Source organism: Balaenoptera physalus (genome assembly GCF_965194825.1).
Source record: "Balaenoptera physalus genome assembly, chromosome: 13".
In the NCBI taxonomy this organism is placed as follows: domain Eukaryota; kingdom Metazoa; phylum Chordata; class Mammalia; order Artiodactyla; family Balaenopteridae; genus Balaenoptera; species Balaenoptera physalus.
The window spans coordinates 18,255,176-18,278,324 of NC_138892.1; the positions used below are offsets into that span (position 1 = coordinate 18,255,176).

At 40.3% G+C, this 23,149-nt stretch overlaps 3 protein-coding genes across 10 annotated transcripts in view; 1 reads left to right on the forward strand and 2 right to left on the reverse strand.

Moving 5' to 3' along the window:
* The window catches only part of LOC309641307 (uncharacterized protein), a gene marked incomplete at its 5' end in the record, with an annotated part of 80,613 nt that extends 74,209 nt beyond the window's left edge, over window positions 1-6,404 (reverse strand). Inside the window, one exon of the mRNA XM_082421159.1 lies at window positions 6,064-6,404. Within this exon, the coding sequence (XP_082277285.1) occupies window positions 6,064-6,404 (341 nt within the window). The remainder of the gene's footprint in view (window positions 1-6,063) is intronic.
* NFYB (nuclear transcription factor Y subunit beta) lies at window positions 6,258-22,518 on the forward strand. Of its 8 annotated transcripts, none has more exons than XM_082419539.1 (9): window positions 6,258-6,409; window positions 9,001-9,087; window positions 13,777-13,887; window positions 15,296-15,389; window positions 16,808-16,938; window positions 18,828-19,025; window positions 20,259-20,340; window positions 21,376-21,455; window positions 22,069-22,518. In XM_082419539.1, exons 4-9 carry the CDS (start codon window positions 15,296-15,298, stop codon window positions 22,099-22,101), a joined length of 618 nt encoding a protein of 205 aa, XP_082275665.1. In that variant the 5' UTR covers window positions 6,258-6,409; window positions 9,001-9,087; window positions 13,777-13,887; the 3' UTR covers window positions 22,102-22,518. The 8 variants fall into 8 exon arrangements, with proteins under 8 accessions (XP_082275665.1, XP_082275666.1, XP_082275659.1 ...); XM_082419538.1 differs by lacking the exon at window positions 6,258-6,409 and adding an exon at window positions 7,105-7,536; XM_082419540.1 differs by lacking the exons at window positions 13,777-13,887; window positions 22,069-22,518 and adding an exon at window positions 21,754-22,018.
* Window positions 16,967-23,149, reverse strand: part of HCFC2 (host cell factor C2) — a 60,960-nt gene continuing 54,777 nt past the window's right edge. The window contains exon 16 of the mRNA XM_082419377.1: window positions 16,967-17,778. Within this exon, the coding sequence (XP_082275503.1) occupies window positions 17,723-17,778 (56 nt within the window). The 3' untranslated portion in view covers window positions 16,967-17,722. The remainder of the gene's footprint in view (window positions 17,779-23,149) is intronic.

The window sequence follows — 23,149 nt, forward strand, 5'->3', positions numbered from 1 at the left end:
GGTTAAGACTCTGCACTCCCAATGCAGGGGGCCCAAGGTTCGATCCCTGGTCAGGGAACTAAGATCCCACAAGCTGCACGGTGTGGCCAAAAAAATAAATAAACAAAAAGACACCAATTTCTAAAAAAATAAAGTGTACAATTAAATGGTTTTTAGTATGTTGCAACCATCACCACAATCAATTTTAGAATATTTTTATCACCTCAAAAAGAAACCCCATGCCCTGTAACTATCACCCTTTATTCTCCCATCCCCTCCTGGAGTCCTAAGTAACCAGTTGACCTTCTGTCTCTATGGATTTGCCTATTCTGTACATTTACTATAAATGAAATCGCATACTCCATGGTCTTTTAGGGCTGCCTTCATTCACTTAGATAATGTTTTCAAGGTTCATCCATGTTGTAGCATGTATCAGGACTACATTCCTTTTTAAGGCTGAATAATGTTTATCCATTCATCAATTGATGGGCACTTGAATTATTTCCACTTTCTGGCTCTATGAATAATACTGCTGTGAAGCTTCATGTACAAGTTTTTGTGTGGATTTTTTTTTTTTTTTTTCCTTTTCCTTAGGTATGCACCTAGGAGTGGAACGGTTGGGTCAAAGGTTAACTCTGTGCTTAACCGTTTGAGGAACTGCCAAGCTGTTCTCCACACTGGCTGCACCATTTTACATTCCCACCAGCAGTGTAGGAAGGTTCTGATTTCCCCATCCTCAACGACATCTGTTATTAGCTGTCTTTCTGATTATAGCCAAACAAATGGGTGTGAAGTAGTATCACACTGTGGTTTTTGTTTGCATTTCCCTCATGATTAATGATGTTGAGCATCTTTTCACGTGCTTATTGGTCACCTGTATGTCTTCTCAGAGAAACATCTATTCAGATCTTATAAATGGGTAGGATTTTTATAAGAGAGATTAGGGCCAGAATGAATCTGCAGTGGGGAGAGACTAAAAGGGAGTCCTAGACTTGGCTCTGCCACCTGCTAGCTGGGTGATTTCTGGGTTTCTTAAACTCTGAGCCTGTTTTCAATTCTTTTAAATGGGGATAATAATACCTACCTCACAAAGTCATTGTGTGGCTGAAATGAGAAAACATGTGTGAATCATTTATTGGAGTACACGATACACAGTAAACACACAATAAGTGGGAGGTATTTTCATGATTTTTAAAAGGTAATAACATGATATGAGCTGTGTGTCGGTAAGATTAATCTGGACCTGTCACAGTAAATAGATCAAAGAGAGACCGCAGACAGGGCCGCAAGTTCAGAGAAGACAGCAGTTTAAGCAAAAGCAAACGAAATGAGAAAAAGATGTTTTTTGGCTTTCCTTCCTATTAAAGACAATTTCCCCTCCAGTCCTTGGCCTGGGCAGCCCTAGAAAGGAGAGGGATGTTGTTGCTTTTTCAGGTTGATCGAGAATGTTTTAATCATCTTCGTATATTAATTCATCTAATCCATGTGAAACTAGAGATGAATGTATTTTGAATATTTTGATTAACACTTCATAATAACTTGAGGAATTTTAAATATGTTTATTAACTCTGTTTCTCTGGAGAAAGATGACACATGATGCTTTGGTAATTTCAGGGTCATTTATATTATCAATTAAAATATAGATCTTCCTTGATTTATGATGGGATGACGTCCAAATAAACCCATTGGAAATTGAAAATACTGTAAGTTGAAATGCATTTAATACACCTCACCTACCGAACATCACAGCTTAGCCTAAGCTACTTTAAACATGCTCAGAACACTTATATTAGCGTACAGTTGGGCAAAATCATCTAACTCAAAGCCTATTTTATGATAAAGTGTTGAATATCTCATGTAATTTATTGAATACTATACTGAAAGTGAAAAGTAGAGTGGTTGTGTGGGGACAGAAAGGTTGGACGTGTACTGGTTTTTACCCTCATGATCGCGTGGCTGACTGGGAGCTGTGGCTCACTGCCACTGCCCAGCATCCTGAGAGTGTTATACCGAATACCATCAGCCTGGGACATGATCAAAACTCAAAATTTGGGGAACTCCCTAGTGGTCCAGTGGTTAGGGCTCCACGCTTCCATTGCAGGGGGCATGGGCTTGATCCCTGGTCAGGGAACTAAGATCAGGAGAGCCACATGGCCAAAACAAAAAACAAAAAACAAAAAAAACCCCTCAAAATTTGAAGTACAGTTTCTACTGACTGTATATTGCTTTTGCACCATTGCAAAGTTGAAAAATCATAAGTGGAAACTTTTAGGTCGGGGACCACCTGTATAGTGTTATCCAATGCCTGCTCATGAATTCATTCCTTACGTATCTACGGAGCCCCTACTATGTGCAGACACTGTTCCAGGCCCTGACTATACAGCAGTGAACACAAGGTCTTTGCACTCAAGGAGTTTATATTGTAATAAGGTGAAATGTTAAAAATCCATTCATTCAACAAATTTTTTTTTTAACAAATATTTTTTGAATACCTACTATGTGCTTGGGATGCATGGGTGAACAAAACAAGCAAAACTCCTTGTCCTCACAGAGCTTACATTCTAGCAGGAAGAGACACAAAACATAAACAAAATAAATAAGGAACCTCTACAGTATGTCAGAAGGTGATAAGTGTTACTAGAAAAAAAATAATAATAAAGCAGTTAAGGGAGAGTGGGGGTAGGGAACTGGAATTGCAATTTCTAGATAAGTGATCAGGTTGGTGTCAGTAAGAAACAAAAGGAGGTGAGAGCGTGAGCTCTGTGGATATCAGAAGGAAGAATGTGCTATGCAGATGGAATAGCAAATGCAAAGGCCCTGAGGCAGGAGCATTCCTGCCAGAAATAAGGACAAAAGGAAGTGGAGTGAGCAAAGGAGAAAATAGGATATGAAGTTAGGGAGGGAGTGGAGAGGAAATAGATTGTAGATGCCATAGGGCCTTGTCAGATCTTCATGTCTGAAAGAAACAAATAAAAAGTGCAGAATATATTTCTTGCTAAGCAAAGGACAGCTGTATTATAAGGCAGAGTATCTCTGAACAGAGAAGTCTGTGGTCTTATATAGTGTTTCAGGAAGTGCGGGGTTCAGAGACTGGCACTTTTAGAAGCTGGACTGTTCAGAGACGAATTGACCTTTAGAGAAGGAAGCGGGATTACTGGAGTGGGGCTATTGTTCATTGGCTGACTTTCTGAAGTCAGGGGCTGTCACTGATTGGGAGGTTGTCATCGATTGATTAAAAAAGATTCTGGTGGTTGCTTGTTTTATGGACAAAAAACAATTAATCTTTTCCTTTGTTCAACTTGGAATGAACAAACTTGTCACTCTCTGCTTGCAAGGCTACTGTAAAGTCTTTTGTCTTTTACTCTGAGGAGAATGGGGAGGTAATGGAGGATTTTTGAGGAGAGAGGTGACAGGATCTGACTTCCATTTTCGGGGAATGACTCTGGCTGCTGTGTAGGCCAGGGCGGAAGCAGGGGAACAAGTTAGGAGGTCACTGCAGTTACCCTGGTGAGAGGAGATGAAATGTGTTCCCATTTTGGATATATTGATAGACAACATGAGGTTAAGTATATTGGAGTGAACATAATAATACTTACTATTATGATATGAATGGATGACATTAGAGGGTGGGGCTTTTAAAGAGATCAGGGGTCGGGGGTCAGGGGTCAGGGAAAACCTCCAGTGGGTCTAGAAGCTGGTGAGGTGGGGCTGTGGTGACAGGCATAGCTGGGGTGGCAGAGGGAAGCTGAAGCCCGATCCTTCCAGGTCTTCAGGGCAGAGAATGGATGGAGAGGACAGGGGCAAGGGTAGACTAGGAAGTTGGAAACGGAGACAATACTATAACAGACACTGTCATCATGGGAATTTATGAGATGAGGCCTCATTAAAGTAATAAAGCAAAATCCAACTGAGAAGTCTTCATTGTGCTGGGGATTCTGTTTTGATGTTTGCCGAATTATGACTCATATATGGTGGTATAAATTAAGGGGCAGCTGTGGTGTACTGATTAGGGAGGGGAAAAAAGACAATCACCTATCCTTTGACCTTTAATACAAAGTCTAGATTAGTCTAGAGAATGTCTTTTCCAAGACATTAAACTGTGATCCACATCCCTCTCTTTCACCATGTCATCATGAAAAACGGTTAATGTTTATTGGGGGACTCCTGAACACAGGTATTAAAGGCACAGAGAACATAGGTTGTCATGGCAGGTTAACTGGCATTCAACTGCAGATGGGGTGTGGACTGGGTCTCCAGTCTCCTAGAGTTAGCTCCCAGGGTAAGAAGAGTGCTTTACTTACTTCTGTAGCCCTGAGGCTCCTAGCACAGTGACCGGTAGACAGTAGGGGCTGAACAATCCTTTGTTGACTCGAAATTAAGCATGTAGATTAGATCAATGGCACTGAAATAAAACCATATTAATGCAGGGAAAGTAGTCGGTTATCTTTGCATCTTTTGATTCATCATCCAGTGTGTGGATTCGTCATACTTCTCCCAGTTCTACTACTTCCTTTTTTATATTTCCTGCCTTTGAGTACATCATTTCACTCCTAAAACTCTACTTTATGGGTAGTTGTAGAGAAAGGGAGGAGTTAAACACAGGCCAACATTACTTCTTTTCTGCAAATAACAGTTTTTAAAAGTTTGGTGAAAGATTTAATTTTTAAATCAATTTTTAAAAGATTGAAATTCGGCCTTCCCTGGTGGCGCAGTGGTTGAGAATCTGCCTGCCAATGCAGGGGACACGGGTTCGAGCCCTGGTATGGGAAGATCCCACATGCCGCGGCGCGACTACGCCCGTGAGCCACAATTGCTGAGCCTGCGAGTCTGGAGCCTGTGCTCCGCAACAAGAGAGGCCGCGAATAGTGAGAGGCCTGCGCACCGCGATGAAGAGTGGCCCCCACTTGCCGCAACTAGAGAAAGCCCTCGCACAGAAACGAAGACCCAACACAGCCATAAATAAATAAAATTAAAAAAAAAAAAAGATTGAAATTCATGTGATACAAAGGTAATAAGCCAACTTAAGCTAATGGGCCAACTTTCCTTAGGCTTTTTCTGTGCATTTACTCTAAGTGAATTCCAAACAATCCTAAGAAGTAGCTAGTATTACTCCCATTGTAGAGGTGAGGAAACTATCACGGAGAGGTCAAGAAACTTGGCCAGGGTCACATGCCAGCAAGAGGGGGAGCTGGCATTCAGATCAGGTTGTCTGATCCCAGGGTGGTATTGTTACTCACTCCTCTTGGAATAATTTGGAGGCTTTCATTCGTCTTTGCTTCCTTATTTGCTCCGGAAATGTGAAAATACGCAGAGAAACGGTAGGAGCTTTATAAATAAAACATGTCTACATATTTTTATGTGATTAAAGCTGGAAAGTTTAATGTGGCACCGGGCCACTTGTTTAGTGGAAGTAAAGGGAACGCGATTCCCGGCTCCGGTTGCAAAAATCCTGCCCCCTTTGCAGTGAGTGGTGTCTGGCCCACCGCCCATCCCTGATGGTCACAGCCCAGGGAAGTCCGACCCAGACTGCACTCAGGGAAAGACAGCGAAGGAGCTTGGCTGCACCAAGGCAAGAATGGGCCATGGATTCTTGCAGTCCAAATGTCATCTGGTTGGCAAAAGCCACACGTCATGTTGCAAATACTATGCGGTTGGGGGACAGGATATGCAACATTTTAAGCTGGCGTGAAGGCTGGCTGGACTGACCAGATTGTTAAACCTGAAGGAGAGTACTGCATCTTTAGATGGAATCTGAAAAACGAATACCGGAGCTCAGCGGCCGAGTGAGAAGGAGCGTTGTGCATGTGGCCACATTAACAGGGACACAAGGCCAACACGAGGTACTGAAAGCGTTCCAGGAGACAATCGGCGTTCAACTCCACCCTGCAGTTCGGGTGTTGCCCTGGCCGACAGCTTCTGCCCTTGGTTTCCCCATCTTAAAAATCGAGGCGCAGGCAGGCTGCACTCAGGCGGATGAGACACTTGCACTTGGTGGAAGGAGGGGATTGAAAAGAGAGGGAAGGCTGAGAAATCACGCTTCGCAAGGCCCGGGGAAAACACCGCGGGAAGCAAGTCCGCACAGACCTTAGCAGCAGCGCGCCAGAGTCCCGGTCCCTGGAAGCCCCCGCCGAGCAAGAAGGCCGCTGGCCGGCTCCGCCGTGCCCCGCAGGACCTACCCGCAGCTGCCCCCAGCCCGCTCTGCAGGCTGGCACAGCTGCCGCCGCTCGGCGCACGGGGCGGGGCCGCGCCGGGCGGGCGCGCGGGAGGCGCGGAGGGAGGGTGTCACGCCGAGGGAAGCGGCCCGCGGCGGAGGGAGGGGAGGCCGAGTCCTGGAAGCGGAGCTCCGCGCTGGGACTGGTTCCTTCGCAGCCATTTTCTGTCCAACCAAACAGCCGATTGGAGACGGGAGCCAACCAGGGCTGCATTGGAGGTTTGTGTCTCGCTTCGGCCAATGATCGCTCCTAAACCGACTCCACTTTAGCTCGAATGAAATGTCCGTCTCCTCCCGGCGCCGTCCCCGCCGCCAACGCCGCCGCGGCCGGGGGCACTCGCCTCCCTCCTGCCCGCCCTCCCGCCCGGGCCGGAGCCGGGGCCGGGCGGGCGCCTGCGAGGCCTGTCCCGCTGCGGGCCCGGCCGAGGAGCGAGCGCGGGGCCGTTGCGCGGCTCTTTGTGCGCGGGGCCGAGGAGCGGCGGGACGCGGGCCAGGCCGCCCCCTGCTCGCCGCCGCCGCAGAGCTCCGGGCCCGAGGCCGAGGAGGGGGCGCCGGGGCACCGTCGGGCCCCGCTCTCGGCGGCGTCCCGGCCGGCTCCATTTTGTGCGGAGAGCCGGCGGGGGGCGGGGGGACGCAGCCAGGACCTCCGGCCTCGATCCTGACCCCTGGGCCTGGCCGCCGCGCGGGGGTCCCCGGGGAGCGCCCCCCTTCCGCCCGCCGGTCCGCGGGGGCACGGCGGGGCCGGGCCGCTTTGTCTGCCCCGGCATCCCGGGCGCCGCGCGGCGGGCGGGCGTTGGGCGCGGGCCCGGGCCCGGGCCGGGCGAGTCGGGGGGATGCGCGCCAGGGGCGTCCGCGCCGCGCGGGCGGGACTGACAGGTCGGCCGGGCGGGCGGTGAGGCTGGGGCCAGCCCGCACACCTTCGTGGGGAGGAAGCGAGGTCCCCGGGAGGAAGGAATGGATTTTGTTTCCCCGCAGTCTGGTTTACGCGTAAAGAATGCAGCCATCTGGCGGCTTGCGGTCCCTGGACTTGCCCCGAAGGTGGGAAGGAAGCCTTCCGGATTGGACTAAGGTTTTAATCTTGGGTGGGAGGCGGGGAGGATATGCCAGGCTTTAGGAGTAGTAGTCTCCGAGAACAAAGAATTAGGGGACCCACAAGTCGTAATCTCGACCGAAGTACTCTAATGAGATGATTTCAGCAAGGTTAGGTAGCGTATGACCTTTAAAAAAATAGTATCCCACTAACCTGCATGGACTCCACGGTTCGTGCCACGAATCACTGGGATGGTTCCGGCTTTCTTATATGGAAACTAATCAGCAATATAAAGTGATGAGGTAAACTGATCAATGTAAGTGGCATTAACAAATAGGGATTTTATTTGTGAAGTATTGAAAGTTTAACCCAAAGACCTTAAAAGGCAATTATTCCTTTCTCACACTGCTGCTGTAGTTTTTAATTTAAGGATTATATTGATGCAAAACTCTGGTTTTGATGCCAAAGAATGGAGGGTGGAGGAAGGAAGGGTCTACTGCTTTTCTTGGATACAAATTTGCATTTCTTTAAACATTAAACAGATGTATGCATTCCCTTGAGCTTTCATATATATCACAACCTGCCTTTAAGAAAATATATACCATATGAGGTGATAGTGTTTTTCTTTGATATACCGAATCTAAATATATACCGACTCACCTATTTGGGTGAGTGATTGTGGTGAGGTGTGGCACCCCTTCCCCCAGCAAAAATACATAAATATATACAGCTTCTATATTTTAAGGATTCTGAGGATTTTTTACCCCCCCAGAGACACCCTTTAAAAAATAACACTTATAGCTACAAGGAAGGAATTTTCCGGGCAGCTTTGGGCTAGGAAGAGGACGATATTTGGAAAGAAATTAGAAATTCCTTTTAAGATTATAACACAGTGGACAATGTCAGTCAGTCTTTGCTGCCTGTACCCTTGTAATGGCATTTTAAAATTCAATTAAGTGGTTATAATTTTTTCTGCCATTTACTAGAGTTCATGCTTGAATGCGTATCAGTATTTTTTTCTCCTTTTAAAAATTAACACTAAAAGGGTATGTTTTTGTCCCCCTACTCTCCATTTAATCGTTTCACTCGAGAAAAGGAAAAGCAAATGAGAAAGGGAGATTGTAACATTGTAATTGATGCTAGTTTATTCAGCTATTTATGCCTTAAGGTGAGAAGGAAGTTCTGTTGAGATGCAATTTGAGTCCAAAATGGTGGTGCCTTAAAATGATAAATAAAGGTCTTAATTGATTGTGTTGTTGTTCTCGGGGCAACATGTATCTTCTTCCCGCTATAATCTGAGATATTTAAAAGCATTATACTCAGAGGTAAATTTGTCTCGCCCTTTGAGCTTTTGGACTCTAAATCGCACTCTAAAACAATAAGAAAACCATCACCAAAAAATTAAGTTGATAAATGGAGTGTTCGTGTCTGGGTGTCGATATTTTAAATAGTTTAGATATGTTACATGATTTTTGGTCTCTTGCATATTACATAATTTGGTGTGTTGTGATGAATATTTATGATGAACATGACTAAATATAGGGTTATGTTGGAAAAGCAGTACCTCCCCCCGATGGCATTAACTTTTTTGTAAGTTCTCCAAAATATATCTTCCAATTTAACAAACATTTAATGGGTGCTTGCTTTTTGCACCATTTTTTAGCCATGCACTCCATTAAATAAGAATAGTAGGTAAAATTATATATGCCCTTTTAAATTTTACCAGGAAGAAAGCCTATAGGCTATACTTTCTTACTACTAATAGATGTTTATCTTCTAGGTTGGAATTGGGCAGAGATTAGACACCTTTTTAGGCAGGTGTTCTTGAGTACCACTGACAACACGGTTCTCAGAGTATTTCATGACAGTAAGTATGTTTTATCATTTTGGTTGTTAATTTGATTTGAACTGTAATTAGCTGGAAACAAAATTGTAACTGATTTATATTGGAGATTCCTGATAGAATGAATGCCTTTCAAGGCCAGACAGTACCCCTCCTCATTCCTGTTGCTTTCTTCTTTTTAGGGACTTGCATATATTAAGTGTTTCCTCTGGGTCCTTAAGAGTTGTCCAGGCTACAGGGTAAAAAGCTGTCCCAGCTCTCAAGAGGCTATCTGTTTAGCTGGCAGGGCTTTAGTCAAATTGAATACTTAGAGGCAAGTTATGTGTGGAACAGAAAATGCTGGTTCTAAGGGTAGCACAAGTGAAAAGAGAGGCATGGTGGGCTTGGTAGTTGGGAATGTCATGGAGGGAGCCTGCAGGGTTCGAACTGAGCGTTGAAGGATGAGTGGGGTTGGATAGGTGCAGGCTGTCACCAGAAGCAAAAGCCTGAAGGTAGGGGTGAGTGACTTATGTTTAGTGGCTGGGCAGTAGATCTGCATGGTCCAGGTGGGGATTTCACAGGATAATCTAGTGAAGAGATACCACGTAACCTGTCTGGATACTTAATCTTGAATCTGATACTACATCTGTAACATCAGGCACAGTCACAACTTCCTTGAGACATGATTGCCTCACTCCTAAAACAAAAGAACAAAAACAAAAGAACAAAAGAACCTGGTGATCCCTAAATAAGGTTTTTTTAAAAAATCAGCCCTGAAGATAGAGTTGGAAACCAGTTTAGTTAGGTTAAATAGGGGAACCACTCATGTAAAGCCATGAAATGGTTTGGATTTGATGCGGAAGACTTTTAGAACCATTATAGGTTCAAGAGCTATAGAAGCAATGTTTCAGTGAGATTAGTCTTAAAACTATATGTACCCGGGTAGGTTGGATAGTAATCCAGTGGAAATAGAAAAGGAAGGGCATATCCAGAAAACATTTAAACAGATTAGGTAGATCTTGGAGGAGATAGAAGAACCTAAGATGACACTGGTATAATTAGCCTTGAAGAGTAGAGAGATGGCATTATTAACAATGGAATTGCAACAGTTCAAAAGGAGTTCTTATCCATTGCCTCCTTGCAGGGGATGGGGGAGGTGAATTTCATTTTCCAGTATCTTAAGTTTGCAGTGGTGGGATATCAGACATATTCTGCAGGCCTGGCTTGCTTGGGTGGCAGTCATGATATAGTTGTAGATGTAGGACTTATGAGCATAAAAATGATATTTAATGAGTTTATTAAGAAAGTAAGGGAAGAAAGAGAAAACGATTGTTTGTTAAAACTAACAAGTAGGATGTGGGAAGGAAAGAATATTGCTTTGGAAATCAAGGGAGAAGAGAATTCCAAGCATAAATGTGGGGTCTGCAGTGGCCAGCACTACAAAGAACAGTCAAGTAGGTTGAAGGCAAGATCTTTGCCAACTTTTGAGAGCAGTTTCAGTATCATGTTGGGATGGAAAAGCACATGTCACAGAGTTTCAGTAGGAATGAAGAGGTGTGTAAGGACTGTCAGGGTGAGGATGAGCCAGAGTGTGGAGCAGAATTAAGGTTGTATGTGTCTATAGGTACTTCGGTGTGTTTAATGAGGGAGACTAAGCATGTTTAAGGAAGAATGAAGAAGCTGGTACTAGAGATGAGGAATCTTCGTATTATTCCTTATCCTCAAAGAGATAAAAAGGAATTGATCCATAGAACAGGTGAAAGGGGTCATGTAAGAGAGGAAACTTTTTATGCCTCGGAAGAATATGAGAACTGTATTTGAAGGGATAGTAATAATACTAGGGTACATTTGCTGAGTTCTTACTGTGTATCATGCACTTTGCTAAGTGCTTTTTATACAATACCTTCACTTCTCATAGCAATTTCATTTTGAAAATGGGGAAGTTAATATTGTCCTTGCTTGAGAAGCATCTTTGAAGGTTTTTAATATACAATCAGTAGACTCAGAATTTAGAGGACAAATTAAAGACGTAGGCTTAAGGACTATTTGAAAAACTATCAGGAACAAATACTATAAAGTACTTCGCATCTGAGACTCTGGACTTGGGTCTCATTTAGGGTGCCACCTTGGGCAAGTCATTAGCCTCACATAACCTCAATTTTCTCACCTGCCTCATGGGGTCATGAACATTGCATAAGGTATTTAGAAAGTGCTCAAAAATGTTAAATATATTAAAGAGGGCACTACTTATCACATTTGTGCAACAGATTATTAGTATAGTTAAGATACCGCTACATCAAAAAATTATAGAATAAAATTTACTAGCTTAGCTGACCATTTGTTTCACATAATATTTTAGAGAACAATATTATCAGTTAAACTAAATACTTAGAATAGTCAATAAAATTAATTTAATGGGATTTAACTACTCTTTGTCCATATTTCTCAGTTCCCTTGGATCTAATGATTGATCATTTTACCCGTTCTCGTCATTATCCTACATGCTCTTTCCTCTTTGTTGTCTGGATGGAATCTAACACTTTAGGGTCTCTGTTCTTACCAGGCTTGTAAGTATCACAGCTGGACATACTGATTCCACTAAACATTTCTGGTCACCAACTTCAGCTAGGCTCTTTGCATCCTCCCAGCACTCCTGTTCCCTTCCTTTTGCATTCTCTGGGGAAAGCCATCTGTCTCCCCAGCTGTAAGAATCCCAGCATTATCCTTGGTTCTTCCTCCAGTTCTTATTCAGTCAGCCACCAAGTCTGTTGATTTTACCAACGAAAAAGCTCTGTAGCCTCTGCTTCTGCTGTCCAGTGCTGCTGTCCTGTTGATACTGGGAATGTTCACCATCTTTCCTGAACTCATGCCCTGAATGCAGCATTGTAGTCCTTACTGGACTTCTGCCCCCATTCTTGCTCCCCTCCAGTTCACTTTCTACACTGGACTGTAGCCAGAGCGATGTTTTTAAAGAGAAATCTGATTTGCATTCTTCTGCTAAAACTCTTCTTTGATTTACTCTTGTCCACGAGATACTGCTTGATCCAGCCTCTACTTAGCTCATTCCAGTCCTCCAGTACTATTTCTCAGTTTCCTTTGCCTGGAACATTCTTGTCCCATCTTTCTTTGACTGATTGCCGTTCATCTTTCAGTCTCAGTTTAAACGTCATTTTCTTAAGATGGCCTTCCTTGACTCTTTAGACTAGTGAGGTTCCTTATGGAATAAACTCCCAAAGCATATAACAAAACATCTTTATTTTCCTTAGCACTGTGCACTAGCAATTAGTTAATTATTTGTAATTATTTAATAACTATATATTACATTTACTGAGTACTCTTATTGTACTATGGTAGGTCTTTACATGGTAAGTACTATTCTCGTCCCACTTGCCAGTAAGTAGCAGGGAATTCAAACCAGGTGACCTGATTCCAGAGCCTGTGCCTTGGAAATACTAGTAGGCTGCGCTCCCCACCCCGTCCCCCTGACCCCAGTTTACGTAACATTTGTCTTCTCTGCAAGACGAGGACAGAGACCTTGTCTTTGTTGTTGACCTATGACGTTGTCGGCACATAGCAGAGACTTGATAAATACAGGGTGCTTACTCGGTAAATATTTGTTCACTGGCTTACAATCTACAATCTATTTTGTAAATTTTCATAGGAAGTTTTAGACCTAGAAAAAGCCTTTGGGATGTATCTAGCAAGTTACCCCCCTCATTTCTTATATGTATATATAGGAGGATAGCTAGCATATTGTAAGCATCAGAGATGAGGCTAGCTTGTTGAATGGAAGATTCTAAGAGCCTTGGGGATTCCAAGATGGGGACACTGAGCTTTGGCTTACAGAACAGGGTAAATCAGAAAGATTTCAGGAGGATGGGTGAACACTGGGATTAAAGGATGGGGCAGGATTTTAATGGTAGAAAGACAGAAGAGAGGAAGACAGGAGTGGTGAAATGACAGAAAAGCTAAAACTTGCAGAACCAAAGACACATACAGCTAAGCAGATGACATGTGGCTTATCTTCAAAGGAGGGAGGGTGAGATCTGACATCTGAGTACGCTATGTGCCAAACTCTGTCCTTAGCAGGTTTCTAGTCTTTATTTAATTCCAACAACTCTATGAAATACTTTCAGGAGTAATTTTTAGAAGACTGAGGTTTAGAGGCTAACGTTCTTAATCCAGGTGATAAACTTGCTGCTAATTCCAGTGCATGACAAGATAATGTAAGTTAAACTTTTTGCCTTTAATACTTTTTTTACATTATATTTATAAATTAATTAATCTCTCAGATCATGGTTATTACAGCAAGGTCTTGCTCATCAGCTAATTTAAAAAGACTCAGGCTATCCTGTGGACATTGATTTAGCAAAGGAGTTCTGTAACTGCCTCCACCCCCGCCTTCCCAAAAAAACAAACTGTATTTGTTTCTTAGTTTTAGGCTTTTAACCACTTTGGTCCTGTCTCCTGCACCTTGATCTCCCCTAGGGCATTGTAAAAACCAATCCATTCACAGCTATCCTAATTGACCTCTCTTTCATGGCTAATAAATCCATCATCATATCTATTAAAGACTACTCTCCTAGTATCTTTATAGCATTTTAGGATCAGAATAGCATTTTATATTTGGAAAATGCTTCATACATATATTAGCTGTTTAAGATGTGGAAGGTGAAATTATTATTTCCATTTTACATAGAAATACATTTAACCGGTAGGGATGTTTGTTTTCAGGGATCAATAAGAGAGTCTAAATCAGAGCTCACTGACTGTTGTTTACCTCCTCTTAGAGGGCACTAAGAAGCATCATAAATAGGTACCCTGTACTTTCACAAATTATTAAAAGTAAGTGAATTCTATTCTCTACCCCCTTAAAACAGCTATATAAATTATGGAAATGTATCTGTATTTACAATTAAATTAGATACCACAGTCAACAGATTCATCAAAGAAATGCCATGTTATTGAAGACTTGGAAACTAGCCTGGTATTTTAGTATTAGGTAAAAATCCAACAGAGATGGAAAGGAAGAGGTGTTACATAAGGACTCAAATATCGCAGTTAATAACATTGTTTGTGCTGGGTCCTGGGCCTTGATAAACATTTAGGATCAACTGTCTCTTCTTGATTTGGCCTGAAAGCATATGTAATTTAACACTTAATTTTTGCTATGCTTTTTATTCAGATAATGCATTCAAAATTTTTCCATCCACAGTTTTCCATCCAGTCCCTTATTGTTTTGAATAGTATTATTTGCAAAGCAGAAAGACTTCCAGGATTTGCCATGTTGGAATGGAGACAGTTCGGGGCTTATGGGGCCCCCCCACCCCGCCCAGATTTTCCCTCTTAGAAATCGTTTACCTCTGAGTAAAATTAAGCAGGGTTTTATTTTTATTTTGGCCGTGCTGCGTGGCTTCAGGGAATCTCAGTTCCCTAACCCACAGCAGTGAAAGCGTGAAATCCTAACCACTAGACCACCAGGGAATTCCCAGGGTTCTTTTAAAATAGTCATTTTAATTCTCATTTTTGTCTGTGGTTATCATTTTCCTATTTTTATATGCAGATCTCCAAGCTCCCTGACCCCTCCTTTTCTTTTTTCCATAACGAGTCAAAAGTCTGAGGGTGGGGGGAGAGAAAATTAACCTTTGACTAGACTTAGGGGCGATGAGCTTGTTCAGAATGGGGGTGCACTTTCGGGTTGTGTGGGCACAGGACTGTGCAGGGAGCCCATGTGCTTCTTGTACCAAACAGCAGTTTAAACCAGGATATTGTCTCTTGTGGAACTTCTGTGAGATGGCAAAGAGAGTTTGCAGCGAGAGCAAAAAAGTTCGTGTAGGAATATCTGGCTTTAGCAGGAGAGCTGAACAGGCTGGATATAGGTTACTAACTACTAAGCTGATTTTGGCTTTGCTTGTCATTACAGAGATAAATTAGGTTGTAAGTCAGGGTTGCCTATACTATATTTGATGATGATGCAATTGAAAAGAAAGACGTGTGTGTTTTAAATTCATTTCCTTGTTTTGTTTCCCCGTTGGTCTTAGGCTTATTGCTTAAGAGGGTGAACAGGGGAATCTTGAATCATTGGCAAATTATCAAAAGGTTTCCAAATCAAGAAATATGTTTTCTTTTAGTAAGCTTAAGGCTATGAAAAATGTAACTGACTCATCCTATGACAGTTTATGAGCACTGAATCTATTATGTAGTTTTTAGACAAGTTTTATTGAAGATTATTGAAAGCTTTTTTTCCTCATAGATGGATGGTGACAGTTCCACCACAGATGCTTCTCAACTAGGAATTTCTGCAGACTATATTGGAGGAAGTCATTATGTTATACAGCCTCATGATGGTAAGAAAGCCACAATTAGAAACAAATTCACAAGTAGGAACAAATTAGAAAGTGGAAATTTTATTGATGTGATGTTCTAGGTTACTTTTGTCTTTACAGGAAAAGTAGCACTCTTGTGTCACAGTTTAGTGATAGTCTAAAAAGGTATACTTTGCTATTTTTATTAGAAATAGTCTTCAAAAGAATGACGGTTTTAGAAAAGAATTCTATAAAAGTATGCCTTTTTAAAGCTGGTACAGTTTCTTTAATGATTTGTTATTGATTTCCTACTTAAGTATTAAATATGGCAAATTCTTACTCAATTGATAAACTGGGTAGTTCTTTAGAGGGTGGTTGCTAGCTATTATATTTCTAGTACTTATGAACAGACTTAGTTTTGGTTTTTATTCAATATTAAGTTTTAACTATGTAGTAGAATGGCAGTATTATGTTGGCCTATCAGAGATAATTTGCTTTTGTGGCATTCTGATGTGTAAGATTAAAAAACACTAAGATATATTTTTGTAGAAGGCAGTTGGGGGTAGGTGATTATTTACTTCATCCTAAAACAGATATTCAAACAAGTTAATTTTGATAACATCATTTTAAACATGTAAAAATGTAAACTGAATCAACTTAAGTACCTTTCTTATTTAATACATATATTAATAAAAGTGGGAAGTTTACTTACAGGATACTGCATTTAATCATAAAAGGATATTATTTGTACTATGAAAGCTTCAGTTATATCTAAAATTTTACTTTCTGTAAGAACATTGGATTACTGCTATAGCTTTGTTCAAAAACTGTTACTACATTAGTGGTAATCCAATTGGGTTAGTAATATTCAAGTCCAGTTTTTCCATTCTGTATAAACTTGGCTTTGGATAAACACACACCCTTTTAATCTTGTTATATGCGTGGAGCCATAGATCACAGTCTCTTCTATTTTATAGCTAAGTTATGTAACAGATATTTATGAGCACCTCCTCTGTTGGAGGTGCTGTACCAAGTCCTAGGAGGGACACAAAGCTGATCCCTGGACTCAGGTAGCAAAAATCTAAGAGGGGGAATGAGAAATAAGGATTATAAAACGTGTTAAGAGAAGAGACACAAAGAAGCACTTGTTTGTGATATTTTGTGAAGGGAGAGATCACTTCTGAAGGTGCTGTGGAGATGTATTTGAGCTTTTTGGAGAATGGGTAGGTAGGATTTAGTAGGCAGAGTTGAGGATTAAGAGTATTCTAGGCAGTGGGTTTGAAATTAATGAGGAGGTTCAGTTATGGCCCTGAGAAAATTGTGAAAAGAACTGCTATCCTAATCCCTAAAAACGATTAGGAAATGAACCAGAATGTTTCTTATCTTAGATTGTTTCAGGTAGTCTTCTCTATCTTGAAGGAAAAATTATGAGACGCTGTAAGCCTGTTGTTTTTACTTAGATACTGAGGACGGCATGAATGACCATGAGGACACAAACGGCTCGAAAGAAAGCTTTAGAGAACAAGATATATATCTTCCAATTGCAAATGTTGCAAGGATAATGAAAAATGCCATACCTCAAACGGGAAAGGTAATGCTGAGGAGAAACTGAACTGGGTTTTGTTTTCCAGGGGTGGGGCGGGGGGAATGTAAAACTGCGTGAACACATATTTCACGAATATAGTTAGCTGTTGATTTCAGTCATTCAGCCTTTCAGCGAAGCACATATTTCAGTTGTACACACTTGGTTACTGAGCGGTGTTCCAATTTCAGCTCTCTCATGTCCCTCAGTGCTCCCGCTCCCCCACTTGCTGGAAGCAGATAAAACAGAATTAAGAATCGTTGTAAAAATAGGTGCACTGTCAGAACTATCAGGTTTTGGGCATATGAAGTTGTAACTTCCATACTGTTGCAGCGAAATTGGATCACGTTGGGCTGATGGATGTAGTAAGGATTTGCCCCCCAAATCTCTATGTTTGGAAACTTTCTCTATAATTATAAATATTAACACACATTTAATTCAACTGGCATGATTTTTTTAAAGTAGTTTTGTCTTGTGAGAGAAATAACTGTATAAACAGTTACTTATAACAGCTTTTAAAAACTCATTGGCACTCTACTTATCACTTGGTCTGAACTGAAGTCCACACCTTGTATATTGTTTTGTATTGCATAATAAGCTTTCTCTCGTTTTATTGTAGCTTAGAAAATACTTATAAAAGTAATAAAGCTTACGAAGAAATACATTATTAAAATATATCACTAAGCCTAGAAGTTCCAATTTGAGTGGTCCTCCTTATGTTTTAAGGGGAAAAAAGCACAACTGCTGATAATTGCTTACTAGGCTAGGCCTGCGCTGCCTGGTACTGTGGCCACTAGCCACATGTGGTTATTGAGCACTTGAAATGTTGGCCGAATGAATTGAGATGTGCTGTAAATGTAAAACATACCCCAGATTTTGAAGGCTTAGTATAAAAAAAAGGCTAAAGAGATCTCAATTTTTAAAATGTTTAATTGAAATATAGTTGATTTTCAGTATTTAAAATATCTCAATTTTTAAATGGATTCTGTGTTTAAATGATAATATTTTAGATTTACTAGGTTAAGCAAAATATATTGAAATTAATTTCACTTTTTTTTTTTTTTTTTTTTTTAGCATAGCTGCTGGAACATCTAAAGTTATGTATCCAGCTCAGGTTATATTATCTTGTTTGACTGCATTTATGCAGTAACTCTTGTTACTTTTCACCAGGATGTAAAATAGGCATGGAGGTGAAAGACAGTATGTTTCAGCAAGGATTTTGTCATTCCTGTTAGAAGTGGCTTTGGAATTGCATGATTTAATCTATTAGAGTTTCACTTTCAAACCCTAGACCACTAAGTGAAGAGTTGTTTTTATAATGAGATGGCAGGGTGTGTGCTTCTTTTGGTAGGCTTTTTCATAAACTCAAAACGTATTCTGGACACTTTGTACCTTTATTAATAAAAATGTCACCAGATGTCATTATTTCACTCCCTTGTAAGTCTTACAGTGAATTTAGTGTTTAGTTTGTTTTTAAAAACTTTCTGGTGTCCTCATTGGTGGAAATGCCAGGGCAGAGAAGCGGTACCTAAGTCTAGCCCACAGTACACTCCAGACATAACAGGATTGATTTTCTTGGGGCACTTGGTTAGTAAGAGTTTTCATCTTTATGGGGTGGTAGGGTCATCCAGTAGTTGCTTTTATACCTAAATTCTGTTTTCTGTGAACAGTTGTCAAGGCTTCTCTCATTTGTATTTGAGTTTTCAGTCTCGCTCAGTGAGGGTTGGAATTTTGATAGCATACGTTACGTCACTGTTAGCAGCGTATATTTTGAAGATTAAAGGTTAACAGTCATAAACTGAAATTTATATTCTTCTGAAAAGCCTTTTATTTTTGCAGGTTGTTAGGAAAGTGGTGGTTATATTCCCTGCAGATTTACCTATGACTTTTCTCTTCAGATTGCAAAAGATGCCAAAGAATGTGTTCAAGAATGTGTAAGTGAGTTCATCAGCTTTATAACATCTGAAGCAAGCGAACGATGCCATCAAGAGAAACGGAAGACAATCAATGGAGAAGATATTCTCTTTGCCATGTCTACCTTAGGCTTCGACAGTTATGTAGAACCTCTGAAATTATACCTTCAGAAGTTCAGAGAGGTAAGTAAAGTGTCTCCCATTATGTTTTTAAGAAAATAAGATACACTATTCAATTTTAACTTTTTAAATGTATTAATCATTTTTCAGAAGTATGTGATCACTTATATTACTGAACTTAAATAGGAAGTCCTTTCTTTTTTCCTTTGTCTATTACTAATGACAGCATAGTTGTGTAATGATTCAGAGCATGGACTCTGGATTTAGACCACCTGGATGCTGAACTCTGTGACCCTGGGCAGACTATTTAAGTACTTTAGGCCTTGGTTTCCTGGTCTGTAAAGTGAGGCTAATAATAATAGTACCCACCTCACAGAGTTACTGAGAGGACTAAGTAAAATAATCCACGTACAGCCCTTGGCTTGGCACATACAGAGTGCTCGATTATGTTAGCACATGCTGTTACTGTTACTAATTTAAAAGAGGTAGCATCTCAAAGCTTGGGGCCTTTTAGATAAGAAAAAGGGAATTACAACTATATCCTTTTCTTATTATTGATTGAATTCTTCTACATTTCCTATTTGGTTTTTCTTTGCATGTGGTATGAATTTTGTGAAAATGAATTGAGATCAGCATATTTATTTCTACACTCCAACTTGGGTGTCAGATCCACATTGCATTCAGAATACTTTCTTAATGTCTCTAGTGTTAGACTCCCATTAAATTAGTAGTGATATCTGCACAGAATGACTAAAGTAGGAAGAGAATGTGTAAATTCTTTACAAAACTTTTCTAAATCTTCAGCATCATTAGAACCTGAGAGCGGACAGAAACTTAGAGGTCTTTGATCCAAACTGTAATTTTGATTTAGGAATTTTAAACTCCAAACTGGCTGCTATAGTGCTGGCTGAGAGCTGCATGTATAGTTAAATGATAACTTGGATCACTTGTAGTAGATCTGCAAGCTGGGTATTTACAGTTTTTGCAGACTACTTCATCTGTAAATAGACTTCTCTTTTCCTTTTGATGTAGTGTGGAATAACTTTATTTTTACTGATAAATATTTTATATTTTCTAGGTCATTACTAACACTGTCTTGTGATGACTACTGCATATATAACAGCATTTTGAAGGACCTTTCCATATGTTATTAACCAGAAGCATTAATAAATACTCTGTATTTTGTAATAATAGAAGCTCCTAATTTTAGGAAATAAGTAAGCATTCTCATTTAGGAAACAGGTGGTTGTTGTCGTTTTGAATACAGTGATTGCTTGTTTGATTTCCCTTCCTCAGGCTATGAAAGGAGAGAAAGGAATTGGTGGAGCAGTCACAGCTACAGATGGACTAAGTGAAGAGCTTACAGAGGAGGCATTTAGTAAGCAGTGTTATGATACATTTGTGCAGCTACATTCGTTCTTACGAGTCATGTAGATTATTGGCAGTGATTAATTCTATATGTCTAGAGTAGAACTTTTGGAATATTAGCACTGAGTGTTTTGACATAGCACTAATTTGAATAGTTCTTACTAGTTCATGCCCTTATATTTGAAGTCGGTGAGGGATAAGCGTATAAATTTTAATTCTGCAGATTATAATCTTTCACCAATAGTTCTAATGGATTTCCATAGTCCCTAGTTTTTGGTTTAAGATTCACAGGAGAGGATTACTGAGAATTGTTGTTTATAATATAAAATCTTGTGATTTAAATAAATTTGAACTGAAGGTTTCTTAAAAATTGAGCGTCATATTGGTGAAATAAAAGGTCTATGGTGATGTTTCTCATATAAAATTTATGTGTACATATATTTCTCATATTTAAAATATATGCTGCTTAGTTATGTAAGTGTTGCTCCCAACCAGGCCTCACGGTGTAGGTCTACTTATGAGTCAGAAACTCCATCCAGTCTTTTATGCCCATGGGCAATTAGCGAAAGTACACTTCAGAAAATTGAAAAATGCTATAGGAAAAAAATGTGCGTTTTTAGGGAACTTTTTTTTTTTTTTTTTTTTTGGTGGTTATTTTAATTAATTAATTAATTAATTTTTGGCTGTGTTGGGTCTTCGTTTCTGTGTGAGGGCTTTCTCTAGTTGCGGCAAGCGGGGGCCACTCTTCATCGCGGTGTGCGGGCCTCTCACTATCGCGGCCTCTCTTGTTGCGGAGCACAGGCTCCAGACGCGCAGGCTCAGTAGTTGTGGCTCACGGGCCTAGTTGCTCTGCGGCATGTGGGATCTTCCCAGACCAGGGCTCGAACCCGTGTCCCCTGCATTAGCAGGCAGATTCTCAACCACTGCGCCACCAGGGAAGCCCAGGGAACTTTTTTTAAATGGAAAAATCACATAACCTAAGGTTCAGGTCAAGAAAGCAGATGCAGTTCTTTTCCTGCTTTAACTTTTTTTTTCTGTCTTTTAGCTAACCAGTTACCAGCTGGCTTAATAACTGCAGATGGTCAGCAACAAAATGTTATGGTTTACACAACATCATATCAACAGGTACAGTACCTTCTTTCTATTAATATTTTAAATAATTTAAAAAATTATATTCATTGATTTTTTTTTTAATCACAGGTAGTTAATGTCAACACATTATTATTAAGAATCTGATAAAGAAGGTTGTTAAAAATTGTTTTCTCAAAATATGTAACTGTGTATAGTATTCTCTGATGGTTACAGATATGTACACAGATGTTCATACAGTTCACCCGTCATATCCACGGGTTCCACACCCATGGATTCAACCAACCATGGATCATGTTTCCGATCTGTGGTTTGTGGTTGGTTGAATCCGCAGATGGAATTTGCGGATGCAGAACCCATGGATACTGAAGGCCGATTAAAGGACTTGAGCATCTGTGCATTTTGGCTTCCACAGGGCATTTTGGAACCAATCCTCCATGGATATTGAGGGGATGAATGTATTTGCATAGATTTCTATAAAGATACACAAGAAATTATTAAAGTAGCTCCTTAGGTAGAGAGAATGGAGATTTGGGGTGGGAACTAGACTTATTTTTCATTGCCTGTTGTTTTTACTCTTTGAATGTTTATAATATACAGGAAACTATTTTTTCTTTAATTCTGCTCAATTTAAATTTTCAAATCTTAGATTTCTGGTGTTCAACAAATTCAGTTTTCATGATCCGAAGAAATGATGGACTGGAGAGTGTAGAGAACTGAGTCTGTATGATTCCGGAACAGAGACATTAGAAGGAGCTGACTGGTGAAAAGATGTCTCTTTGTATATTAAATAGCTGTAATGTAGCTTCCCAATGCTTGACTAATTGAGGTGTTAATTCTGACTTGAGAATCTTTTTCATGAATGATTTTAAAGAAAAATTTGGATTTTAAAGGTATTAAAATATTTTTGTTTTGTACGAGAGTTTGTTGCTCTGTATGACTCCTGTATGCATTGTATATTGCAGTTTATTACTGTCAGAGATTTGTAGACAGTTTCTTATTTTCATATTGAATCATGTTACTTTTGTAATAATTCAAGTAAGCAGCTGGGTTAATTCATGATGTTTGCCCTTTTAATAAAAAATAAGGGTAGAGTTCATTTTGAATGCAAGTTGCCTTTATTATAAATTTGAGTTTGTCTTGGTTATATAATACTTTGCATGATAACCTAGCTAGATTTTTAGCATTTGCCATATTTATTAACTTTTTTGTAAAACATTCATAGCTTAAGCAGCACCATTTTTTAAAAAAATGTAGTTGAGAAATTAAGTGTGAATGCAGAAGCAAATATTGTCTGCCCTATTCAACTTGGTGCCCGTTAACAGTGTTTACACTGTTCATTGTGCCTGTTAAGATAGTTTTAGTTTATTGGAGCTTCTGTTAAGACTAGATTTGTCTTTGAGTTACATTATTATGAGTGTTGGAATTCATTAAGTTTAATGCAGTCCTAGTGCTCTTGAAATGGTGCCCCTTTCATTTTGTATATGATTTTTCCAAAGGCATATCTTCAAATACTATATAGTATCCTCTTCCAGAAGAGGAATTTCATAGTCTGATGGTAAATGTCCTCATTTTACCTTTTTAATTGAAATGTCAAGTTTCCTATTACGCTATGGGAACCAAGAAATGTCAGACATCATTGTGTGTATACAGAGCTTTTTTGCATGGATGAGTGAATGAAGTGAAGAACAGAGTTAGTGCTGTGAATGGTGCGAAAGAGAAATCTCCAG